The following is a 25208-nucleotide window of genomic DNA, read 5'->3' on the forward strand; positions in this document are numbered from 1 at the left end:
ACAGGATCGGAACCTGACTCTCCTGTATATCCTTTATTCGGAAGTATCATTTGCTCTTGGCTTTGTGTGTTGTCACGAGCCACCGTCCGAGAGATGATCTATTCCCGATACTCTGAACCCCTTCATCACCTATTTTAGGCATCAGCTGGATGCCTACCTGGTTAAAACTTGTTGAATCTCCGTATAGCACTCTCGATACGTCTAGGTGCTTCTAAAATCTCCTTCCTTGAGATAACTACCGGATGCTGATCCTTTCAGACATTCGTCCTTATAGCTTCCCCTTACTCCACCTCTTAAATCTCGGGACGAGATTTCTTGTAGTGGAGGAGATTTGTAACGCCCGGATAATCAAGCTACAGTAATCCCCTACTAATGATGCCACATCATCTCTGTTACTGTTGCTAATCTCACTTTGATTCAACACCAATTCAAATTCAATTTTAACATAAAGTCAAATAAATTAATTCTCCAAATAGTAAAACAAAAATGTTCGCTGGGTTGCAAATATTCACTAACTAAATGTCATGAGTGATTCAACATCATTTGAGATAGCTAAATTCCCCTGGGAATTAAAGCAGTTCCAAATCAGCATTTTAAATGCTTTTCCATTTGTGAAAAATCCAAATCAATTCAAACTCCTCCCAAACTTTTTGTGGCAGGTGCCAAATATTGTAATGTATTTATTTGGCCAAGTCCCACATTTTACAGAACTCCTTTTGGCAGCTCAAATATTGCATAGCATTTTTTCTGTAAAAAGAAAAGATTAAAAGAAAAGGCAAAAGGGAAAAAGAGAAAGCCCCCTATCCCCTAGGCCTAATCCACCCAAGCCGGCCCATCCAGCCCACTCCCTGCACTGGACACCCCTCCCTGTTCCTCTTTCCGTGCATAAACGCAGTACGCCGCCGTTGCTTCTGCTTGCTGCTGCCGCGTTGCCGCCGCGGCTCTACTTGCTGATGCCGTTGCGTTGCTGCTTCTACTGTCGCGCCGCGGCCTGCCTCGCACACGAGCCGCGCTCGCCCCGCCTACTGCTATTGCTGCGCTGCGGTTTGCTCTACCTACTGCCGCGCACACCGCCTGCCGCCGCTTCGGCCCCACATTGCCGGTTGCCTGTCCGCTACTCGCCCCATCGCCCCTTGCTGCTCCCGCGCCCGGATCGTGCTCCTTGCGGGCACCACCGCGCCATGGCTGCACTTCCGCGAGCCCTCTGGCCGTCCCGTGCACCCCGGCCAGGGCATCTGACGCCCGCTGTCGCCGCCGCCGGTGGTGCCCGACCAATCCCGCGGCCGCTCGCGACCCACCTCCCACTCGCGCGCGATGCCGCACGCCCACGCTCGCCTCGCCTCTCCTATCACCACTCCACCCGCGCTGCACTGCCTAGCCTCGCCGTACCGCCCCGCTGCTTGTTGCTGCTCTGCTCCATCACCGCCGCTACAGCCTGTGGCCGCCGCCGCCACCCACGCCCGCGGCCTGGTCGCCCACGCCCTTGCAGCCCCGCTCGCCGCCCCGGCGCCTCCCCCTTGCCGCCCGCGCGTGTCCCGCCGCGGCCCCGGTCGGCCGACGCCTAGGTCCGGCGCCCCGGGGCTCCGTCTGCTGCGCCCCGGGTTAAGCCCCGACGGGCGCCCGCGCCCGATAGACGCCCGGTGGCTCTGGGCCACTACCTAGGGGCCCCACGCTCCCTGTTGTGAAAAAAAGAGTTTTAAAAGAAAGTTTAAAAAAATAATAATTTTAATATATAAAATTAAGTAATTATGTAATTAATTAACTTAATTAACCTTGCTTATAATTAGCCTAATTAGCTAATTAATTAAGTTAACCCTGTTCATTAAGTTAGGTCGTTGACAATTGGGACCCGCATGTCAGTTTGACCAGTCAACGCTTTGTTAACTGCTAATGTCATGATGACGTCAGGCTGACATCATAATTCCTTTTATGAATTAAAGATATTCCTAGAATATTTTTTAAATCTTTGAAAATCATATAAAATATTCCGTAGCTCGGATGAAAATGTTTTCTACATGAAAGTTGCTCAGAAAAATCCGACGAATTCGAATACACGGTCCGTTCGTCCGCCACATGCCCCTAGCGTAGCGAACATGCAACCTTTCACCTCTGTTTCGTCTGTCCGAATATGCCAAACTTCGGGAAAACATTCCCTGATGTTACCCCCTTCGCCGGTATCGCGTAGTACTACGTTAGAACACGCCTAATGCTGCTTATTGTCAGGTCATGCATCTGTGTGCCTTATATTTACAGCTTCTTCCCCATCTCCTTCTCCGATAGACCCCGAGACCGCTGCTGATGCCCCTGTGATCGACTACGTCACCGATGACCCCTCCTTCTCGCCTGAGCAACCAGGCAAGCCCCCCCTTTGATCATCCCGATATCGCCCATTTCCTTTCTCTCATGCTTGCATTAGATTTTGCTACTGTAATTGTTTGCTCTTATTCTGATGCATAGCCTGCTTTTGTAACCTGCTTATTGTTACCTACCTGCTTATCCTAAACTGCTTAGTATAGGTTGGTTAGTGATCCATCAGAGACCCCCACCTTGTCCTTGTTACCCCTGCTTCATCATCGAAGACCCGATCAACGGGATCGAAGACCAGGCCCCGGCACCGCACATCACTTTCCCCTTAGTTGCTCGGCACTACTAGGTTACTATCGAGTGCCGAGGGTGAGACCTTATCAGCACTTCTGATGTTAACCCTGTAGAGTAGCTATTCGGTCGTGGTCATCGAGGGTGATTTCCTCCTTAACCACTTCCGATATGACTCTGTCATGCAACCCCTCAAGTGTGAACCTCGGGGGTGGTTCCTCTTACGTTCACCTTGATGATTACATCGAGTGGAATCCGTCAAGGGTGATTCCTCAGGTTTTCCCCTTGGTGTAAGACACACGGTTACTATGGTTACTATGACTTTACACTGAACCATGTTACTAAAGACGGGCCGGCCCTGAGGGGTACCCGCGCGAGCATATTTGCGAGTGATGAGGAGTTGGGTTGACATGGAGGGTGCCCGCGAGATAATTACGAGGCGTGGCCGGGCATTCCTAGCCCTTGCCGCAAGTCCTCGAGACGGGGCAACGGGGTCACATCTTTCGTGAGTCTCTGCTTGTTACCGCGTGCTCCTAATCCACTACGATTTGAATATTTGATCCGAGGGGCCTCTGGCCTGATAGCACTAACCATCACGTGGGCATAGTATGGGCGTTCTGCGTTGTATGCATCAGCCGAAGTTTAATAGACGTCTGCGACTGAGCGGCGCGTGCCGGGTTGGACTGGTAAGCACCTGCCTTTTTAAAGGAGGTAGCTAGGTCTGCTCACCGGCCGCGTTCGCAATGTGCAGGAGTTCCCGGGGTGATGGCCCATGACCCCTGGGGGCATAGGTTTAGTCCGGCGTGTTGACCTCTCTATTAAGCCTAGGTCGGGTTGCGGTGTATTGTTTGGCCGAGGCCGGGCATGACCCAGGAAAGTGTGTCCGGCCGGAGTTAATCGAGCGTGGTGGGTAAGTTGGTGCACCCCTGCAGGGAAGAAAAACATCTATCGATAGCCTGTCCTACGGTAACAGACACTTGGAGTTGTATCCCGATCGATACAACTAGAACTGGATACTTGAGATGAGACATGGATATGAGAAATGGATAGTATGGCTCTGGGATTGCTTTCTCGCAGGGAGTCGAGAAAGGATCTCTGGCCAAGGTTGATAACACTACTACTACTTTACTTTATGCTACTCTACCCACTCCTATTGCTGCAAGATGGTGGTTTCCAGAAGATGCTAGTCTTCGATAGGACTAGCTTCTCCCCCTCTTATTCTGGCATTTCTGCAGCCCAGTCCACATATACAGCCCATTTCATTGATACCGATGCATATGTTGTGTAGATCCTTGCTTGCGAGTACTTTGGATGAGTACCCACGGTTGCTTTGCTCCCCCTTTCCCCCCTTTCTTCTTCTTTCCGATTGATGCAATCAGATGTCGGAGCCCAGGAGCCAGATGCCACCGTCGATGCCTACTACTACGTGAAGACCGCCGACGACCAGGAGTAGTTAGGAGGCTCCGAGGCAGGAGGCCTTGCCTTTTCGATCGTAGATGCTTTTGTGCTAGCCTTGTTAAGGCAAACTTGTTTAACTCATGTCTGTACTCAGATATTGTTGCTTCCGCTGACTCTTGTGTTTTCGAGCTTATGTATTCGAGCCCTCGAGGCCCCTGGCTTGTAATATAAAGCTTGTATTATTTTTAATTTGTGTCCAGAGTTGTGTTGTGATATCTTCCCGTGAGTCCCTGATCTTGATCGTACACATTTGCGTGTATGATTAGTGTACGATTGAATCGGGGGCGTCACAATGTGTTTTTGTTCTTCACTTTTATGTTTATTGACATTAAATCTACAATATGCACAGTCACCTAGGCTAAATGGTAGACAACCATTGATTTGGTTTGTTGAACTTGTTTTAGATAACAATGACCTAAAGGACCAAACAAACCTCATTATGCGATTGTCCGTGGACCCTAAATTGAACCGATTGGAGCTAATCAGCACCAGAGATTGACTTGCATTTACCCCTGGGTAAATAGTAATCCTCAGTGGCCTCAGATCCAACCCAGAAATAAATGGAGTTCCCATCCCTTTGTTCACCAGACAAACATGCAGGTAGTCAGCAGGAGCGACAACTATGATGTCAATCCATTTGACTGCTCCTACAACACTGATATTATCTTCATGCCAGTAGTTTGGCCCCATGTACAGATCAAAGATAGGAAGTTTGTTAAGGCCATCATAGTTTCTGTAGTAAAAAAGCGCACGGACGAAGTACTTGTTTCCTGCCACCAAGGACCTCAGGGTGTAGCAATTGCGTGCTCCATGCTGAAAGAACCGGACATTGAGGTTGCGCTTTGCCTGTGAAGGCTTGATGTAAACTGAGGAGATGTTGCAGTTTTCTCCTGAGGTGACGTATCCATAGTCTGAGACATATATTATCTTTGAGCTGGGATCTTGGTAGGAGGAGTTCACCGGGATGCCACAATCGATGCTTATGAAACCTGCAAAACGAATTACAAGTCAAAATAACCCTTGCAGAATCATAGCTTTCTCAAAGAGTTCCCACACACATGATGCTCAAGTATGGTTCTGTGGAGTGGATCAATTTGCCTCTTACACAATCATGTAAACAGATATTATCACTGCAACTGCTTTCTGAACACAAGAAGCTGCAAGAATTGAATGTAACGCACCTAGGTCATCAGGCTGGCCATGGATCAAGTGGAAGACGCAGATTGGGAGGGACCTTCAGATCCAGAAGGCTTCCCTCCTCGAGGAAATTCAGGCCCTGGACCTCCACACAGACATTTCTGGGATCTCTGCGGAGGAGTGGGCTCATAGATACAATCTGGAAGATTCTCTCATGGAGATCTATTCCAAGGAGGAGGAATTTTGGCGCCAGCGAGGCTATAAATTGTGTGCTGTTTGGTGATGCCAACACAGCTTACTTCCAGGCCATCACGAATGGCCGTAGGCGACGATGCTCCATTCCCCTCTTATGGGAAGGAGGTCAGCTGTTTCAAGATCCTCAGGATATCCGCTTGCTAGTCGACGACTTCTACAAGTCGTTATTTACAGGGCGCCCTTGGGGTGGTATCGCCCTTGCCGACCATATTTGGTCGCCTGACCAACAAATCTTCCCGGACGAGAATGTGGCCCTGCTCGCCCCATTTGATGCCGCGGAGGTGGAGGCTTTTGTCAAAGCCATGAACCCGGCCTCGGCCCCAGGCCCCGATGGATTGCCGGTGCGTTTTTTCCAGGCTTTCTGGCCGATGGTCAAGGAGATCATCCTTGACCTGTTCCGTGAGTTCTCTAGGGGGACATTAGACATGTCCCTGCTTAACTATGGGATCATCTCCCTGATTCCCAAGGTGCCGGGAGCTGCGGACATTAGGCAGTTCCGCCCTATCACAGTCCTCAATGTGATATTCCGAATTTTGGCGAAGGGGTACGCCACTAGGGCGGCCCTAATCGCCCCCGGATCCACCACCCGAACCAGTCGGCCTTCACGAAAGACATGTATATTATGGATGGGATCCTCGTCCTTCACGAGGTCATCCATGAGGTCAAGAGCAAGCGCCTTCGCGCGGTGTTCCTCAAGATTGACTTCCATAAAGCATACGACACCATTCATTGGTCCTTCCTTCGGGAGGTGTTGCTCAAGCATGGATTCGACTCCCACTGGGTTGCCCGGGTGATGCAGTTAGTAACGAGCGGTCGTACTGCGGTGAACATTAATGGGGAGATTGGGCCCTACTTCATGACGGGCCAAGGAGTACGGCAGGGTGACCCGATCTCCTCTTTTCTTTTCAATCTTGTGGTCGATGCCCTGGCTTCGATTCTAGACTTGGCCAAACGTGCCGGCCACATCAGGGGGATTTGCCCCCATCTTGTGGCCAATAGAGGTCTAACCCACCTCCAATATGTAGATGACACCATTATGATGGTGGAAGGATCGGACGAGGACATCCAGAACCTCAAGTTCCTCCTCCTCTGCTTTCAGGAGATGTCGGGCCTCACGATTAACTTCGCCAAAAGTGAGGTGATGGTCCTTGGATACTCTCAGGCGGAAGCTCAGCGAATTGCCAATCGCTTCGTCATGGGATTCTATAGTCTACATGAATCCCTATATCATGAGGTCACCAAACTCCTCTCTAGATTCTTCTGGGCTGGAGAGAACAATAAACAGAAGTACCACATGGTGAAGTGGTCTGAGATCTGTAAGCCTAAAGACCAAGGAGGCCTTGGGGTCATTTCTTCCAAGCGGATGAATATTGCCCTCCTCTCTAAATGGCTTTGGTGGATTCAGACCGATGAGGACGGCCTCTGGCTTGAGATTATCCGGGCAAAGTACCTTCGCGAGCAACCGCTGGCCTTCGCCCCTAGATCTGGAGGGTCCCAATTCTGGCAATCGGTGATCCGTCTGATGCCGGTATTGCGCATTGGGACCTCCATTAAAGTGGGCACCGGTTCCGGCACCCTATTTTGGCTGGATAGATGGGCCGGGACCCGTCCCTTCGTTGAACGCTTTTATGCGTTATTCTCGATCTGTGTCCGCCCTCAGCTATCGGTAGCGGTGGCTTTAGCTGACCTGGGCGCTACTGCCTTCCGTCGTACCTTTGGGGTGGTGGAGCTCGAGCAATGGGATGAATTGCTTGAGTGTATTGCCCTTCACTCCCCCTCCCTGGAGCCCGACTCGTTGTCTTGGCATCTCGAGCCAAGTGGTCGATTCTCGACGAGATCCCTTTACCAGGCGATTGTTCCTACCCCTGGCCCGGTGGAACTATCGGTACTTTGGGAGATCAAACTCCCCTTAAAAATCCGCATATTTATCTGGCAATGGGTCCGAGGCCGCCTCCCTTCGGGCACGGAGGTCCGAAAACGCAATGGCCCTGGGGATGGCCTCTGCCCCATTTGTTTGGTACTGGAAGACTGTAACCATATCTTCTTCCGGTGCCCTGTAGCGCAGTTCCTCTGGAGCTGCTTTCGGGAGGTGGTTGGCGGCAATTCGTGCCACGACAACCTCCCGGACTTGTTTGGGGAGGTCCTTAGACTCCCCGGCGCTAGTCGCCCTCCCACTTGGGTAGCTTTGGGTACCCTGACATGGACCCTCTAGTGTACCCGTAATAAACTAGTCATTGAGCGCGTGATTCCTCGCCGTGTGACTGATGCAATCTATAAAATGTGTGGCTTCTTACAGCTTTGGAGACCGCTTAGCAAGCGGCGCGACCGAGACGTCATCGACAACATCATTGCGGGTCTTCGTTCTTCGGTGTTGGCTTCTGCCCCTCCACCGCCACCACCGCCACCACCTCCCGAGCCGGATTAGCTTTTTTAGCTTTGTTTGGGGCTTGTCTCGCTGTGCCCCTAGCATGACTTTACGACTTGTCTGTACTCTGTACTGCTGTGTTGGATGCTTGGTTCGTAGCTTTATAATATAAAGCGGGGGAAACCTTTTTTCTTAAGTGGAAGACACAGAATAGGAGAATCACAACGCATAGATCCATGCTTCCTGCTCACCCTTGTAAGAATAACTACCTCCTACGAGATAAGAGGCGGAGACTATATGCATAACCACAGTCCAAATATGCGCTTGCATCCATGTTATGACCGTGCTATTGTGCAGCTATGGGGCAAGAAAGTCAACGTACTAGGTCAGCTATTGTATGGTCCGATAAATCACGGGTGGACATGCGGCCACGCGAGGATGGTATCTCATCCGTTCGTTGCGCATAGATCAGTGCAGTATTTGTACAACAAGTCATGTATATTGATTTCTTGGCAGTGTATATCAATGTTGCATAGTCAATGTATGACACATCAATAAGTGTGAATGCCCCACCACACAATAAGTATGCATACCCCATCACACAATAATTGTACTGATCCCGGACATGAATTTTTGGGACATGATGGCAAGCGAAATCCTGGCCATCTGCATGCACATCATGATTACTAATTAATATAGGCAGTTTTTCAATACGGTGAGTGATATTCAATAATGAGCAAGAATACACTGATGTATACGTGCCAGGAGTGGGCCAAGAAGCTTTAAATTCGTATGTATATAGCTTTTTCTGGTAGTCCATTGCTGGTAGGCATTTAAACGTGTCTCTGTCTCTAACCTGCACGCCTTGAATGTCAGTTAACAAGTGTGGCCTGCCGTTTTTCTTGTGGGTTGTTTTTGCCCAAGTTCATTTTGTGTGTGTATAACGGAGTTGTAGTGTTATATCAATTCATCAGAGACATGCATTCATGTTAATGCTGCAGTATTACACATGCTTTGACAATGTTGATTCATCTAGGTTGTCAATTTTTTAGAACCCATGTAGGGTATCATTTGCTATCCATACAACATGCACTCGCTCATACTGTTTTTTCCTGTTTGACAATGTCAGGACAGAACACTAGCTTCATATGTTCACCAGCTTCTTGACCCTCAACATGTGACCGTTGTCCAGGTCTTGGATGACATCAATTTAGATGTATGGGACACGTTCAATTAATGGTGCATTTGGATTCGGCCAGGCATTGATCATGCATGATAAGGATGTATTAATGTTCCCTCCTGAGTGTGGCCGGCACGTATGGCTTAGAGGGCACACATGTTTTGCTTATAATTTGTGGCAGAATTTAAAATTTTACAATGCATAAACAGTAAATCACACGACACTATCATTGATATTATAATTAATAACTTGCATGCAAATATTCATTTAGGCGCTTAGAACATTAGCACTCGACAGAATCAAGAATGGCAAACTGCTAGAGCTAGCATTAGCTAAATTTTTCGCCCTAGATACATCTGCCCAGTTGACTCTACGACATGAACCTCAACTTATATTGATTAGTGGGAGTAGAGGGACCTCATTGCCATGGGTGTTGCTGGAGAAGCTTTTTTTTTGCGCGGTGTCGCTGGAGAAGCTAAAGAGCTGCTCCTATCCAGGACATTGATGAAAACACGAACAACATTAGGACATGACCATAAAATAATTTTGTTGGAGGAGCTGATGGAGATAAAATACCGATGCTACGATGTAGAGGATTGAGAGAGAAAAAAGAAAGGATGAGGGATATGAAGTGCAGTATTGGTACGACTCTACATCTACATTTTTTGGAAAAGAAGCTCTGTATGTTCATGGATGAGTTCTAGCTAGCTATGCACATGAACCGAATGCATGAACTAGAGAAGGAGAATGAGCAGAATGCATGAACTGGAGGAGGAGGATGACTAAAGGAGAAGCTGCTAGATCGAGAAAGGATGGGAGAAAATACACAAGGTGGTGCAGGCTGCCCATTAACTCTTCTAAAACAATAATGTGGGATTAGTACGATAAATCACGGGTGGACATGCGGCCACGCGAGGATGGTATCTCATCCGTTCGCTGCGCATAGATCAGTGCAGTATTTGTACAACAAGTCATGTATATTGATTTCTTGGTAGTGTATATCAATGTTGCATAGTCAATGTATGGCACATCAATAAGTGTGAATGCCCCACCACACAATAAGTATGCATACCCATCACACAATAATTGTACTGATCCCACATTATTGTTTTAGAAGAGTTAATGGGCAGCCTGCACCACCTTGTGTATTTTCTCCCATCCTTTCTCGATCCAGCAGCTTCTCCTTTACTCATCCTCCTCCTCCAGTTCATGCATTCTGCTCATCCTCCTTCTCTAGTTCATGCATTCGGTTCATGTGCATAGCTAGCTAGAACTCATCCATGAACATACAGAGCTTCTTTTCCAAAAAAATGTTGACGTAGAGTCGTAGCAATACTGCACTTCATATCCCTCATCCTTTCTTTTTTCTCTCTCAATCCTCTACATCGTAGCATCAGTATTTTATCTCCACCAGCTCCTCCAACACCATTATTTTATGGTCATGTCCTAATGTTGTTCGTGTGTTCATCAATGTCCTGGATAGGAGCAGCTCTTTAGCTTCTCCAGCGACACCCCGCAAAAAAAAAAGCTTCTCCAGCAACACCCATGGCAATGAGGTCCCTCTACTCCCACTAATAAATATAAGTTGAGGTTCATGTCGTAGAGTCAACTGGGCAGATGTATCTAGGGCGAAAAATTTAGCTAATGCTAGCTCTAGCAGTTTGCCATTCTTGATTCTGTCGAGTGCTAATGTTCTAAGCGCCTAAATGAATATTTGCATGCAAGTTATTAATTATAATATCAATGATAGTGCCATGTGATTTACTGTTTATGCATTGTAAAATTTTAAATTCTGCCACAAATTATAAGCAAAACATGTGTGCCCTCTAAGCCATACGTGCCGGCCACACTCAGGAGGGAACATTAATACATCCTTATCATGCATGATCAATGCCTGGCCGAATCCAAATGCACCATTAATTGAACGTGTCCCATACATCTAAATTGATGGCATCCAAGACCTGGACAACGGTCACATGTTGAGGGTCAAGAAGCTGGTGAACATATGAAGCTAGTGTTCTGTCCTAACATTGTCAAACAGGAAAAAACAGTATGAGCGAGTGCATGTTGTATGGATAGCAAATGATAGCCTACATGGGTTCTAAAAAAAATTGACAACCTAGATGAATCAACATTGTCAAAGCATGTGTAATACTGCAGCATTAACATGAATGCATGTCTCTAATGAATTGATATAACACTACAGCTCCGTTATACACACACAAAATGAACTTGGGCAAAAACAACCCACAAGAAAAAGGCAGGCCACACTTGTTAACAGACATTCAAGGCGTGCAGGTTAGAGACAGAGACACGCTTAAATGCCTACCAGCAATGGACTACCAGAAAAAGCTGTATACATACGAATTTAAAGCTTCTTGGCCCACTCCAGGCACGTATACATCAGTGTATTCTTGCTCATTATTGAATATCACTCACCGTATTGAAAAACTGCCTATATTAATTAGTAATCATGATGCGCATGCAGATGGCCAGGATTTCGGCAGCGCTTGCCATCATGTCCCAAAAATTCATGTCCTTGTATGGTCCAACTAAAAAAAGTTATCTTCATAATACTTAAGAATGTCCCACCAATAGAGAGGATACAGCTATAACATTCTTCCTACCTTTGTGATTAGTAGTATGCATCCTTTGTTTTTTCTTAGAAAGACTGCGACTCCTTATAAAACTCTGTCTTGATTATCTTTTCAGGGGTTTCGAATCTCACGATCATCATGAACACAAGGGAACAGACATGTTCACCTAACATTGCTGTGGTTACCAGTTAGTATAACTCAGAGCAGAACAACAAGTCAGGAAGGTGACTGAATCTGAAAGCTCAAGAATTTCAGAATATGTATTAAACTAGTAGTTGTCAAATTTGGAACCACCCCAAATGATGTGGAAGTAATAACATTCGAACTGAGTAAATTTAGTTCACTTAACCATGCCGGCGGCCGGCTGCATGCCTGCTCAGCAAATTTGACCTGGTACGCTAAACCGACAAGACTGAACCTAACGAATCTTACAAGCGGCACGCAAGGATACAATAATCAGAGAAGAATTAAATAGTACTCTACATCATTTGATGACTTGATGTGTTATGAACAATTTTCACAGTTATTAATTATTATACTGCCGGGATGAGCTCTGGCCGTTGATTTCCTAGGCAGATCTCGTGCTCTGCCGAACAACTCGGATGGCGAAAGAAAACGACGCTAGGTGCTCAGATCAGATGGAGGCATGGAGCCTGTCGCTACCGGTACTGGCAGAGCAAAGCGCATCGCCGCTGCTGCGCAGAAACCACGTACCTTGCCGTTGCCGTCTCCCCTCCTTGTCCACGGCCGGTCTCAGTGGGCAGCACGTCGGCGCGCCCGGCAGGAGACCCGCACGCGCGCACGTGCACACGCACTCGCAGCAGGAGAAGGCGACGGCGGAAGTTATTACGGCGTGCTCCGGTGCAGCCGCTGGTACCGCCACAGGCGCGGCCACGAACTCCTCGGACGGGCTTTTTTGCCATCGGCATTTCGCCGAACACCTATCGGGCGCCGGAGCACCGCCTCCTGAGCATTGTTTGGGTCGTCAGTCGTCGTTCGTTGAGGGCTCCTGTTCGAAATGAAAAAGGAAACAAAATGCGGCGATGCGGAGGGAAACTGGTCTGTGGGTCCAGGTTCTAGTCACTAACCTCGGTGATCTGCCTCCGGTGCTCGGACATGAGCATAGCGTATCGCGGTGATCAGCCGCCGGACCATGGCCAAGCCGAAGAGCATGGGAGAGCAGGGGAGAGGAGGCGGATGGGCTTGGGTGGCAGCGCAGTGAGAGAGGAGGTGGATGAGCTAGGGTTGGGAGACGTCGGATGGCTTAAATAGTCGAATTTGGCCTCGGGCAGCGAGACGGAGCGGCGCCACGCGGCGTTCGCACCGCGGCGGCGGACGAGGCATCCGTCGGACCACCGGGTTTCCGGACGAGTCCGCGTGGGGCCCCATCATCAGTCCTACGTGACGGACGCGCTCAGGCGCCCCCATATCCGCCCCATATTTGGGATGGATATGAGGGGTGCTAGTCAGCCCGGGCGTTTGAGGCCCGTTTGAAGCGCCCATTTGGGTCGAAAATTCGTGAGCGGTTAGTAACCGGCCGGCCCGCCGGGGCGTATGAGGCGGGTTTGGGGCGCCCGACTGTAGATGCTCTAAAAATTCCCCCTCCCGCTCAGCAACCGCTCTCCCCAGCTCGGCAGCATCCCTTCGGCGTCGCTTTACTTGCTTCCGCGGGGCACCACACACCGCCACTAACATCCTGTAGCACCCGTGGGGCTCCTTCCCCCACTTTGATTTGGCCGCTTCTTGTTGTCACCACCTAAATCGCATCTATGCTCGTCAGCGCCGTTTCCAGATTCGACGCACCCAGGCCCCGACGCCGTCACGTTTCGATGGAACTCGATGGGGACCGAACGTGGCAGCCACCTCGACCGCTCTGCGCTCCCTTGCATATGTCCTCCTCCTCTCGGTGCTTGCATCTCAACCATCGATCGACCGCTGGCACAATCACGTCTGTCGATCGACCGCTGCCATAGCCATGTCCGTCGGCCGAATGGATTAGCCCTTACCCAACAGCTCATTGGTGAGCTTCTGTGAGTCAGCAAGTATGATGACCACCGCTAGCTAGTGCTGCGCTGCGTCTTGAGCACGCCCAAACATTCGGATGGGTTTTCTACAAGTGTAAAATGAACGGAGTGAGCACAATTTTGTATGGTTGTTCTTCGGATTCGTAGCAATTTAAAATTCATTGTTTGCTTAAATTTTTATGTAGAAAGGATGCAAATTTTGGTATTGAAGAAAAGAGTACACACGAGTGAGCACTTTCTTTCTATATACAATGGTCAAGTCTACGATCCAAACAGTGATGAAAAGAATCCTCAAATCATTCACGGATGGACGTGAAGAAGATCTATTGATAAAGAGAAATCTACTTGATGTTGGTGTACTAGTTGCTAGAGACGAGACTACAAGGAATGCAATGTCCAAGTTTGAAGAGGCAGAGAAGAAATAAGCATGCAAACTTGAGAAGCCAACAGAGAAGAGCAACAATGTAGACAATGAGCATGAGATGGAGAAAGTATTGATGGAACTAGTAAGAGCAGTCAAGGAAGTGATGTTTCTACTGTAGCATGTAGTTTTTCTTGTAGTTTTCTTTGGACCAGTTCTCTTGAAGTATGTGACCAAGATGCCATTTAATGAAATAATTGAGTAGTGAAGTTTAATTCGATGGCCCAAAGTAAATGAATTGTAGTTAATGTCAAATCTAAGATAGGTTTTCTGATTTGCGCAAATCTAAGCTAATGGCACGTGTTGATGGTCCTTTTAAGGTGTTAGAGAAAATAAACAATAATGCATATATAGAAACTTGAGTTGTTTGCAGACTTTTGGGTTAGTCCTACTTTTAACACTATAGATTTGAAGCCTTATGTGGTGAGGAATATGAGCTTTCATCGTGGACGACTTCAATTCAAGAAGGGGAGGATGATGAGGACACTACTACCACAGTTACTTCCACAACCCCCGCGCTACGCATATTGGACCAATTACTAGAGCTCGTGCACATCAATTAAAATACCAAATATTTTTGTTTCTAGGTAATGATTCTAATATTCGTGAGAATATGATGCTGACTAAATTGAATACATTTGTTTTGCTTACGAATGAAGGTCCTAGCATAGACAAAAAAGTATGAACATTGGAGTATGATCAAGCGTGGAGATGAAAACGTGCACGAAGGGAACAAGAACGGAGTTTCCAATGGAGTTTTCAGCACTTCGAAGCCACCATGATGACATACAAGGATATGGACGAAATATACAAGATGACATTTCATAAATTTCATCCATAATAGGGGAAACGACTTCATATGCTATTTTTATACAAAGCGGGGGAAACCCTTTTCCGGTATATGCTATTTTTATAGTCCGTATTGTTGGGGAAACGATTCAGGAGGTCTTTTAGTCCCACCTTGTCAAGGATGGACCAAATCCCCTCTCTTTCCCCCTGTAAATACAACCCTTAAGGCATCGTTTAGACTTGGGTTTTGTTTAGATTAGAATTTGCCATAGTTGCAACTCGCGTCCTTTGTTTGTGTTCAACGACCAGACCCAGACGTCACAAAACCCCATTTTGATTAATAAAGTTTTCCTCTTAAATTCGCAATATTCATATTGCAATCTCAATTCTTACTTGTGCTTCGCTTGCGTGCAGGAAATATACCCTCGTGGTCAGGTTAATCGTGCTCTGGCATAGTCAATAACCTCTCGGAGTTGGTTTAGCGATTGCTAAGGTGCGACGTCTTCACACGTTCATTATCGGATCGTCAAAATCGACTTCCACCGAAAACAATAGCTACCTCTCATCTAGACATCAGAATACCTTCGCCTCTATCAGCTATACATACAAGACAAAGCACCTAATAAGAATTGCATCAAGAGGTTTGAATTTGAAGAGTAAGAACAAATCTTCGTATCCTACAATAAAGGACCCCGGGCTTGTTCCAAATTGATGCTCAAAGTGCAATTCGACACCTTCTTCGTTCGGATATTATTTCATTCGCTTGAGGCAATAGTTTGCAACACCATGCAATTCGTGTCTGCCTTCTTCAAGTCTTCAGGTAGAAGTAATTGTACTCCATGCTTGTACGACGTGTCCTTGCAATATACCCGCACACACTCCTGGAAATTGCAGAGTCTTTCACTGTGAACCTGCAATTTTGTCAAGTACTAATTAGTTAAAGTAAGAATTAAGAGATGTACATGAATGTTATCAGCCATAGTTCATGGTCCAAGTTCACAACATATATATACTTGTTCTATTCAAAAATCATGAAGTGTTGTACAGATGATGAATGTTGTTATGCTCGACTCCTATCGCTCCATCCATGACATCCCTGTGACCGTTTGGCAGTACCGCCTTCATCAGGCGAAGTGGAAGCTGCCTTCAAGGAGATCGACGAGGCAGCAGATGAAGTGTACGGCAAGAGAGAGTACATGACGACGTCGCCGGTTCAGCTATGGCCACGCCCCACCACCTCGACCCTGAAGCCGATATGTCCACTGGTGGAGCAAGAAAGAGTACAACATGGGAGGTGGACGGCGCTCGGGTCCCAGAAAGGCCACCATTCCTTCCATCCCGTTGAAGCCAAGCTTGGCGGGCTCATCATCCTTGACCGATTAGCCGCTTGCAGGCTGTGGAGGCGCAGATTCAGTTCCCGGGGCTCATGGCCAGGCGGACATGGGGAAACGGATGCCGGCAGTCATTTAGGCTATATTTAGAGTCCGGTCTAATTAAAATATGTTCAAAGACACCTGGTTTTATGTAAAAAATAATATCCAAATATGAATGAATATCGTCCTGTTTGTTTAAAAGTATTTCATCCAGTCCGGGAACAGATGCAGTGTTCGGTTTGAGGGTAGATCATTTGAGATGCCCTATATAGGTTCCGTGTTTTTCATTGCGGGATATGATTCACCCGTGGGTGTGACTTGCGAAGCATGAAACACAATCCAAAGGGAATGAAAGCCATGCGCAGGCTCTAGAGACAGACCCACAGCCTATCCATCGGCTGTCGTCACTGCTGATTGCATGGCCGGCCTTCCCCGCGCGAGCACATATATATGTGCGCATACGCGTGCACGCTCCTGCCCACCAGCTCAGCTCCACTCCACTCCACTCCACAGACGACTCCGCGTACGCCCTGCGAGAGAGCGAGGTTTGCAGGATGGAGAGGCGGCTGTTCGAGACGGTGAGGCACGGCGGCAGGGCGCTGTACAGGCTCCACGCCGTCACGGTGGCCGCCTCAACGCTCCTGGTGCTCTACTACCGGGCGACGCGCGTGCCGGGCTCCGGCGGGAGGCGGGCGGCGTGGCTGGGGATGCTGGCGGCGGAGCTCTGGTACGCGGCCTACTGGGTCGTCACGCAGTCGGTGCGCTGGAGCCCCGTCCGACGCTGCACCTTCAGGGACAGGCTCACCGCCAGGTATGCACGAGTCCCTGTGACAAAAAACGTATGCACGTACGGTGGCTGCACGATCGAGAGAGATTGCGGATGCGCGCAGGCGTACGTACGTGCTTGTTTTCACGAATTCTCTTCTCAAAATGATTAGATCTATTATGAAAGTTCACTCGAACTTCAAAACATCTTAAATATAACAAAAATAAAAAATTAGATTAAGATATTAAGACCATCAAATAACTACTACTGACGGCTGAACGAGCCGTCAACGGATCGCTGTCGTTGCTCCCCTATCGAAGCTGGCTTGACCTTCTCAATGACAGTTAAGGACCAGTGCTTTGAAGCCACAGTTCTCGCCATTGAACACTCACATGGATCTAAAGCACCTGATATTAAATCTCACCACATGACGAGAAACCCTAATCTTATCGTCCCAAGAAGACAACATAAATCTACAAGATGACATACTATGGCATATGGTTATTTCAAAATTATGGATCTATGTTGTTCTTTGATATATACATGACAAAACAGCTTTAAGTGTGACGAAAACTTTGGTTATGACTAAAGGTGTGAAAATGATTGAGCTGCCGGTGATGCCTATTTACCTTGTTATTCAAAATAAAATCTTTTTAAAGAAAAAATGCATTAACAAGTCGGCTATGCATTATATGACGTATACCATCCACTAGGTCAAAATCAACACTGAACACACTGCACAATTTACATTTCAATCAGTACTAAGGCTGCCTGATTTTACATTATGTCGTACGTCCCTATCTAAGAGCATCTCCAATAGGCGCTCAAAAAATGCCTCACGCGCTAAAAACCATCGTTTTTGTGTGCCGGAGACAAAAAACAGCGCTCCAGCAGACGCTGTAAAATAGAGCGCGCACAAAAAACTTTAGCGCACGAGTGTAAACGCGGGCTGCTGGGCTGCAAATTTGGGTCGCCGGATTGTGCACACGGGCTGCTGCAGATGGCGACGCCGGATTGGGCGCCGTGTTTTTGTGCATCTGGAAAACTTCTTTGTCGCTCCCGCGCGCGAAAAGACTATTTTGACACTGTAAAAAGAATTATACCGCGTCGAGATGAAGCGCGCCTGTGGGAGATGCTCTAGGACCTTAGGTAGCGATATACACTACAGCAGGCGGCCTTCAACAACAAATCGTTGTTGTCGCCTCAAAGCTAAGAGACTGCATTTGATGGCTTAAAGAAAATTCAATTATCCCTTCTTTACTGACTGAAATCAAAGCTAAGATGATGTATAGTTGGTTTGTCTCACGAAGAAACTCGACCACTGAATTACCTCGCGGTCCGCAAAGTCGTTGGATTCCACACGAGAGCACACCAAATTTTATGTTTTAGTTTTTGAAACTTGCGATTCTGTCACTCGCTTTTATCAAGTTTCAATAGTTGAACCTAATAAAATTTTAAAAGCTCGCCAAAACGTATTCAAAATGGATCTTGTTTTAATATCCTTGTCACAAGAAACACAAATATGCAAACGAAACTTAATTTAAACTTTTGGTTAAAATATATAAAAATCTAAAATCAAAAGCCAAAATAAAAATGTGATCGGTGCCCCCCTACCGGCGTACCACAAATCTCCTCCCCATCTCTTGCGTCCGAACAACTCTAAAGGCACGGAGAAAACGACTTCCTTTGTTTCCTTTTTAACTCAAAGTTAGTCCAACTCTGATACAGAACAAGATATTATACACTACACTGGGCTTTTTTGGCTCTAGGAAGCATATGCTCCCGAACGAACAATAAATTTAAAATAAATAATAATAAACCGATTTCTTTTAGACATTCATGTTTGTGTAGCAAGTGTGCTTAACAATTCTCATGCGAAACGATCACTGAAAAAGAAACTATATGTAACATTTGGAGGTAATATTTGGTGTTCTATTTTGTTTTGTACATGTCAAAAATACTAAAGTTTTCGACCTAAAAATTTGCAGGTGTCGTTTGGACGTGACCATGGATACATATAATTTTTCTGATTTTTTGTATATTTGAAAAAAAAGCATTTTTGATATGCAGGAGCATGTGCTCATGTGGCACTGCACTATTTCTCCGCTATTTTTAGCTGAGTTTGAATGTTTTACATAGGTCCCAGTTTAGAGTCAGTGCTACCTCCACGTACTACTGATGCTCCCAAGGCGTCATTGTCACAAACCTGCAGACACTTGTACACCTCCTAACAAAACCCGATAAAAAACCAAGGAACTTTTGATAATTGTTGGATTCTAGTAAGAAAAAAATACAATATAAACATAGACGCTCGCGTATATACACACTCATCCCTATGAAGATATATATGCACACCCTATCTCTATGAGTATCTTCAAGAGATTAAACCAATAAATATTGACGAAGTCATGACAAGCACGGCCGCGTAGATGATGGGGCCGTTGTCTCCCTAATCAAACATCGCTCAGAAGTCTTTTTTTAGAAAAGGAGGATGACCCCCGGCCTCTGCATCTGGGAGATGCATACGGCCACTTTATTAATTATTCTCGAGGACCTTACAAAGTATTACAAACAATATACCTGAATCCACCATCTTGGCAACATATGCCGCTACTCTTATCCATATGATGAAGGGATGCTAGCTGGACCACATACCCAAACCACTCACCTAAACCTAACATCAAAAGCCGGAAGCCCCAGCCGAGCCACATACCGGGTCTGGGGCACAATCTGGTCAGACGCACTCTTGTGTCGTCGCCGCCATCTTCCACCGGTCCGTCTTCAAATTATATTGAGTCTTCTACCTTGTGAAGGCCACTTCTGCCATCGACGTCACCATGACGCCAGACAGCTACCTCCTCCTGCGCGAGTCCATCTCCGCGCATCGGACGCCGAGCCTCCACAACGCCATGCCGCCGATCTCCGCCGCCATCAATGAGTGAGATGAAGTACCGCTCCACCACGGCAAGTACAAGGTGAGGAAGGGCGAGGTCGCCGTCGGAGACACGGCCGGAAGATAAGCACCGCAGTCACGAGACATGCCCGGAGCTGCGACGCGGTAGATCAGACGGGCCACCACCAGGATCCAGACAAGCTCGCCATGCACGCCCAGCATCCCCATGCCCAAGTCGGCGCCTTCAAGAAGGTGACGACGCTGTGGCGCCGCCGCCGCTTAACCACCGGGGCTAGGGTTTTCACCCGGGCGCAGGGGAAGGGGGGAGGTTTAGCCTCGGCGCCGCCACCAAGAAGGGAATGGCGTCCGGGACGCCATCGACGCCGTGACCGCCACCGGCGGCCAAGGGTTTCCCCCGGCCAAGCACCCTGCCGCCACCTCCGAACCAGCCACAACGTCTGTCCAGGCCGGCCGGAGGTCATGCATCACGAGCGGACCAGATCGCCTCCGATCTGACGAGGGGAGCCCGGGGCCTCCCCGCGCCATGACCAGCGCCCACCGGGACCTCGCTGCCCGCGCAGCCAAGGGGATCCGGCCTACCTCACCGACGAGCACTCCCCGCCGCCGGAGGAGCGCCGTCCGCACTAGCGAGGCCGCCGCCTCAGATCCAAGCACCGCCGCGAAGAACGCCGCGCCGCCACCGGCCCGCGCGCACCGTGATGTGCCGCCACCGGCCAGCAGGCCGCGACGCCCCGCACCGCTAGCGCCACCCGACGCGCCGGTCGCCGAGCTCCGCCGCCGCGCCCGAAGAAGCAGCCCCCCGCGGCCCCTGTTCCAGGCGATGAAACGAGATCCCGCCGCCGCCGGCACCGCTCGGGCTTTGCTCGGCGGCGCCCGCCGGCGGCGGTGGGAGGAGAGGAAGGAGGTGGGGGCTGGGTTCGGCGGCGGCTAGGGTTGGGCGCCCGGGTCGCCCGGGGGGGGGAGGGGGGGCGACACGGGGCCAGATATTACCTTATGCTATGATCGCTCAGAAGTCTGAAACAAATAAAAAAAACGCAGACATCTATGTCAAGTGTAGGACTTTGAACCCGGTGGGCTGACTCCACCAGAAAGAACTCTTGTATTGTTTTTGGCATGTACACTAAGATTCAAAGATACGCCATGCTTGGCATTAACACAGTTACAATTGTCATTTGGATTTGGAGAAGGTACGGAGACAGGCTACCTGGTGTGGACATCTTTGTATGCACTGCAGACCCACTTTCAGAGCCACCAAGTCTCGTCATCTCCACCATTCTATCGGTCATGGCATACAATTACCTAGCCGAAAAATTAAGTGTGTACCTTTCTGATGACGGAGGCTCGGTCCTCACTTTCTACGCTATGTGGGAAGCCTCCTTATTTGCAAAGCATTGGCTACCATTCTGCAAGAGATATAACATTGAGCCAAGGTCACCGGCTGCTTATTTCTCAGAGTCATATCAAGATTTGTGCACCCCAAAAGAATGGTCATTTATCAAGGTAAGCAGATATTGCAAACGTCTTTTTTTCTTTTGTTTTTCTGAAACACATGCCAAACGCACACACACGTGACAAAATCAATATATTACTAATTTTAGTGCTCAACATTTGTCTTTTTTTTTGAAACGAGGCAAAAGATTTACCATTTTCATTGATTAAGAGAAAAGGTTTACAGATGGAGGCCTTAGGCCAAGAATACAACACATTACTCTCGCGGCATAATGTTACTCAAATATTTTGCTCAACATTTGTCGTGGGAACTAATGAAACTATTTCATTTATTTTGAGCAGGACATGTATGATGAAATGACTGAGCGCATAGATACGGCTGTCATATCACGCAAAATTCCTGAAGAGATCAGATCAAATCATAAAGGGTTTTATGAATGGAATCCAGAAATTACCTCAAAAAATCACCAGCCAATTGTGCAGGTAGATTTCGTGCCCCAATTGGAGTAAAGGTTTCCAGCATTCTGGAGTAAATAACTTACAGGTATTAGGGAATGTTCGAGGTTCTAACGTTGTTTCTCTTGTTAGGTTCTGATAGATGGCAAAGACCAAAAGGGAGTTGATAGTGAAGGAAATGTGCTTCCAACCCTTGTTTACATGGCACGTGAGAAGAGGCCTCAGCATCACCATAACTTCAAAGCTGGGGCAATGAATGCTCTGGTACACTTACTAATCTTGCCCCGTCACACTAAGTCACAGTTTATTGTAAACTTCATAGTTATAATTATTAAGCTCATTTTCTTGTACTGACCATTCTTGATGAACATAATATTTGCACCATATTCTAATTCACAACCTTGAAGTTTTTGATAAACAGTATTGCTGGACAAGAGTAACCAAAATGCTGTGTTGTACTTTCTTTCCTTTGAGAAAATTGTAGCATAAAGTTGACACCCTGATAATCAATTTTCCAGCATTGTATCAACAGTCCACAATAGAATTTTCCCAAGTACTACCCCCGTACCTAAATATAAGACATTTTTGCAGTTCAAATTAAACTGCAAAAACATCTTATATTTAGTTACAGAGGTAGTATTTGGGAGAATGAGAGTTGAGGAAATGTAAGAACCACCACTTTTACAGCCTTTTTACATGTAGACAATAACTCATTTATGAATGCTAGGCACTAGTACTACCAAGTACCAACTACCAGTCCTGTCTGTATGATACAATGTTATCATCCAATTAGATGAACATTTTATACCATGAATGGTTGTAATACCTTCGTCATAATGGACTTAACTAAAATGTGTCAATTTTTTCCATTGAAACGCAGATAAGGGTATCATCAGTGATAAGCAACAGCCCTGTCATCATGAATGTGGACTGTGATATGTATTCCAACAACAACGATACCATCAGAGATGCATTGTGCTTTTTCCTTGACGAAGAAATGGGTCACAAGATCGGTTTTGTGCAGTATCCTCAGAACTATAACAACATGACCAAGAATAATCTATATGGGAACTCCCTCCATGTCATCAATGAGGTCAGCATTGTCAAACTGTAACTTGAGTTGCGTTCTCATGTTCGCCATAATATTTACACTAACATAGCTACCCAATTTAAAGGTGGAGATGGGTGGTATGGACAGTTTGGGTGGACCTCTGTATGTTGGCACTGGATGTTTCCACAGAAGGGAGATCCTTCGCGGCAAGAGGTTCACCAAAGACTATCAAGAAGACTGGAACGGAGGGATCAAGGGTAGAATACAAGATACTAGCATAGGTGAGATTGAAGAGAAAGCAAAGTCTTTAGCAACCTGCACATATGAACATGACACACAATGGGGAGATGAGATTGGGTTGAAGTATGGTTGCCCCGTGGAGGATGTAATCACCGGATTGGCGATACATTGCAGAGGATGGGAGTCAGTCTACAGCAATCCTACAAGACCAGCGTTTATGGGTCTAGGTCCAACGACACTTGCTCAGACACTACTGCAACACAAGAGATGGAGCGAGGGTAGTTTCTCAATCTTTCTGTCAAAATACTGCCCCTTCTTGTTTGGGCATGGAAAAACCAACTTACGACATCAAATGGGCTACTGTATCTATGGGCTATGGGCACCCAATTCACTCCCTACCCTGTATTATGTTGTCATCCCTTCACTAGCCCTCCTCAAAGGCATCCCCCTTTTCCCCAAGGTAATGATTCATAATATGAGAAAAATGTCACCTTGCTTACATGTGTTTTCTATTAAAACTAATGAAGTATTCACGTGTCCTTCAGATTACGAGTCCATGGATCGCACCCTTCATATATGCCTTCTGTGTGAAGAACATGTACAGCCTATATGAGGCATTATCATGTGGAGACACGTTGAAAGGATGGTGGAACGGACAAAGGATGTGGTTGGTTAAGAGAATAACCTCGTTTCTCTTTGGAGCCATTGACACAGTTCGAAAGCTATTAGGGCTATCAAAGATGACATTTGTGGTTACACCAAAGGTAAGCATTGAAGATGAATCCAAGAGGTATGAGGAAGAAATTATGGAATTCGGGTCATCGACTCCGGAATATGTGATCATCGCAACTATCGCGTTACTCAACCTTGTTTGCCTCCTGGGAGGGCTAAGCCAAATCATGACAGGTGCATGGAATATACACTTGGATGCATTTTCCCCCCAACTCATTCTTTGTGGGATGCTAGTGATAACCAATATGCCATTCTATGAAGCAATGTTCCTGAGGAATGACAAAGGCAAAATACCATTCACAGTAACATTAGCTTCTTTTGGCTTTGTGATGTTGGACTTTCTGGTGCCAATAGTTTAAGTGCCCACAGGAGACATCAGTGTCTAATAAAGTACTCAAGTTGGTATGCTTTATGGTTCTCTTGAAATATATTTCATCTAAGAAACTTCATGTGATTTTGTGTTTATATGTGGCACCGCCTTGGTGGGCAGACAAAATTTGTCCTAGCCCTTTGACTCGAGATTAGCCCTTGACCAAATTACCATTGCGAAAGTTAAAAAATACCCAAATGGAAAATGTTAAGAATGCCAATACAATCAACGAAGATCTAACTCTATTTTTCTGCGAGAAAGATCTAAGTCAATACTACTCCTCTAGCAATAGTGAAATCCTGGTATGGGACTTGTATAGAATCAAAGCTTTAGATGGACCTATGAATACAAAGGATCCAACCACTTTCTATAACTGAATGAAGAATGAGTTTTCTAGATTTAGCAAGGTGGCTAGGACATGGAATTTTTGTAAACCCCTCCATTTTTCTCCACAATGCTACACGTAACCTCTTCCCATCCCACGTGTACCCACCTCAAACCACAATTTCATGAGATGCCATCACCTCCACCTAGCACAACTGGCCTCTCCTCCAGTGCCTTGACTCGTAGATTCAGTGATACAGCCTCCTTAGTGATTTTTTCGCTAAACACGACAACTGCTGCCAAGACTTTATCATTGGAACTATTATTTTTATTCAGTCGCATCGTTGGCCAGTGTGGGAGGCTCTGATACTAGAGGCTGTACGGTGGGATACTTGCTGGACGCGAAAGTCATCGCTGTATAGGTGTCATGGTACAATAGGAGGGTATTGGGGAATTAGAGAATTAGAAAGGTACAGTAGAAGCATAGGTAGGAACTAGATATACTTCATTGTTTGCCTCCCTACAAGGGGGGTATATATCTCCTTATATAGGCCCTTTAGGTCGGTTACTATTCACTAAATAGTAATCCAACACACCCCGGTACTTCTAGACTAGGTTGGGTACGGTCCATCTAAGAGACAACTGGACCCTACCAACAAACAAACCCTTCTACTAGGACACATACACCCTGGATACTTTGAGATTAGGTTTG

The 25208-nt window shown here is 47.1% G+C and overlaps 2 protein-coding genes across 2 annotated transcripts; one reads left to right on the forward strand and one right to left on the reverse strand.

Annotated features, from left to right (window-relative positions):
- Positions 1–4402: 4402 nt before the first annotated feature.
- LOC123142489 (probable LRR receptor-like serine/threonine-protein kinase At4g29180) lies at positions 4403–12806 on the reverse strand. The gene is made up of 3 exons (XM_044561385.1): positions 11618–12806; positions 4487–5042; positions 4403–4406 (listed from the first exon to the last, which is right to left on the reverse strand). Exons 1-3 carry the CDS (start codon positions 11637–11639, stop codon positions 4403–4405), a joined length of 582 nt encoding a protein of 193 aa, XP_044417320.1. The 5' UTR covers positions 11640–12806.
- A 3879-nt stretch (positions 12807–16685) lies between these two features.
- LOC123141215 (cellulose synthase-like protein E6) lies at positions 16686–24995 on the forward strand. The gene is made up of 7 exons (XM_044560418.1): positions 16686–17005; positions 21062–21374; positions 21666–21806; positions 21912–22043; positions 22660–22872; positions 22955–23530; positions 23616–24995. The coding sequence occupies exons 1-7, from the start codon at positions 16749–16751 to the stop codon at positions 24159–24161; spliced, it is 2178 nt and encodes a 725-aa protein (XP_044416353.1). The 5' UTR covers positions 16686–16748; the 3' UTR covers positions 24162–24995.
- Positions 24996–25208: the final 213 nt, after the last annotated feature.

Source organism: Triticum aestivum, chromosome 6D, assembly GCF_018294505.1.
Source record: "Triticum aestivum cultivar Chinese Spring chromosome 6D, IWGSC CS RefSeq v2.1, whole genome shotgun sequence".
In the NCBI taxonomy this organism is placed as follows: Eukaryota; Viridiplantae; Streptophyta; class Magnoliopsida; order Poales; family Poaceae; genus Triticum; species Triticum aestivum.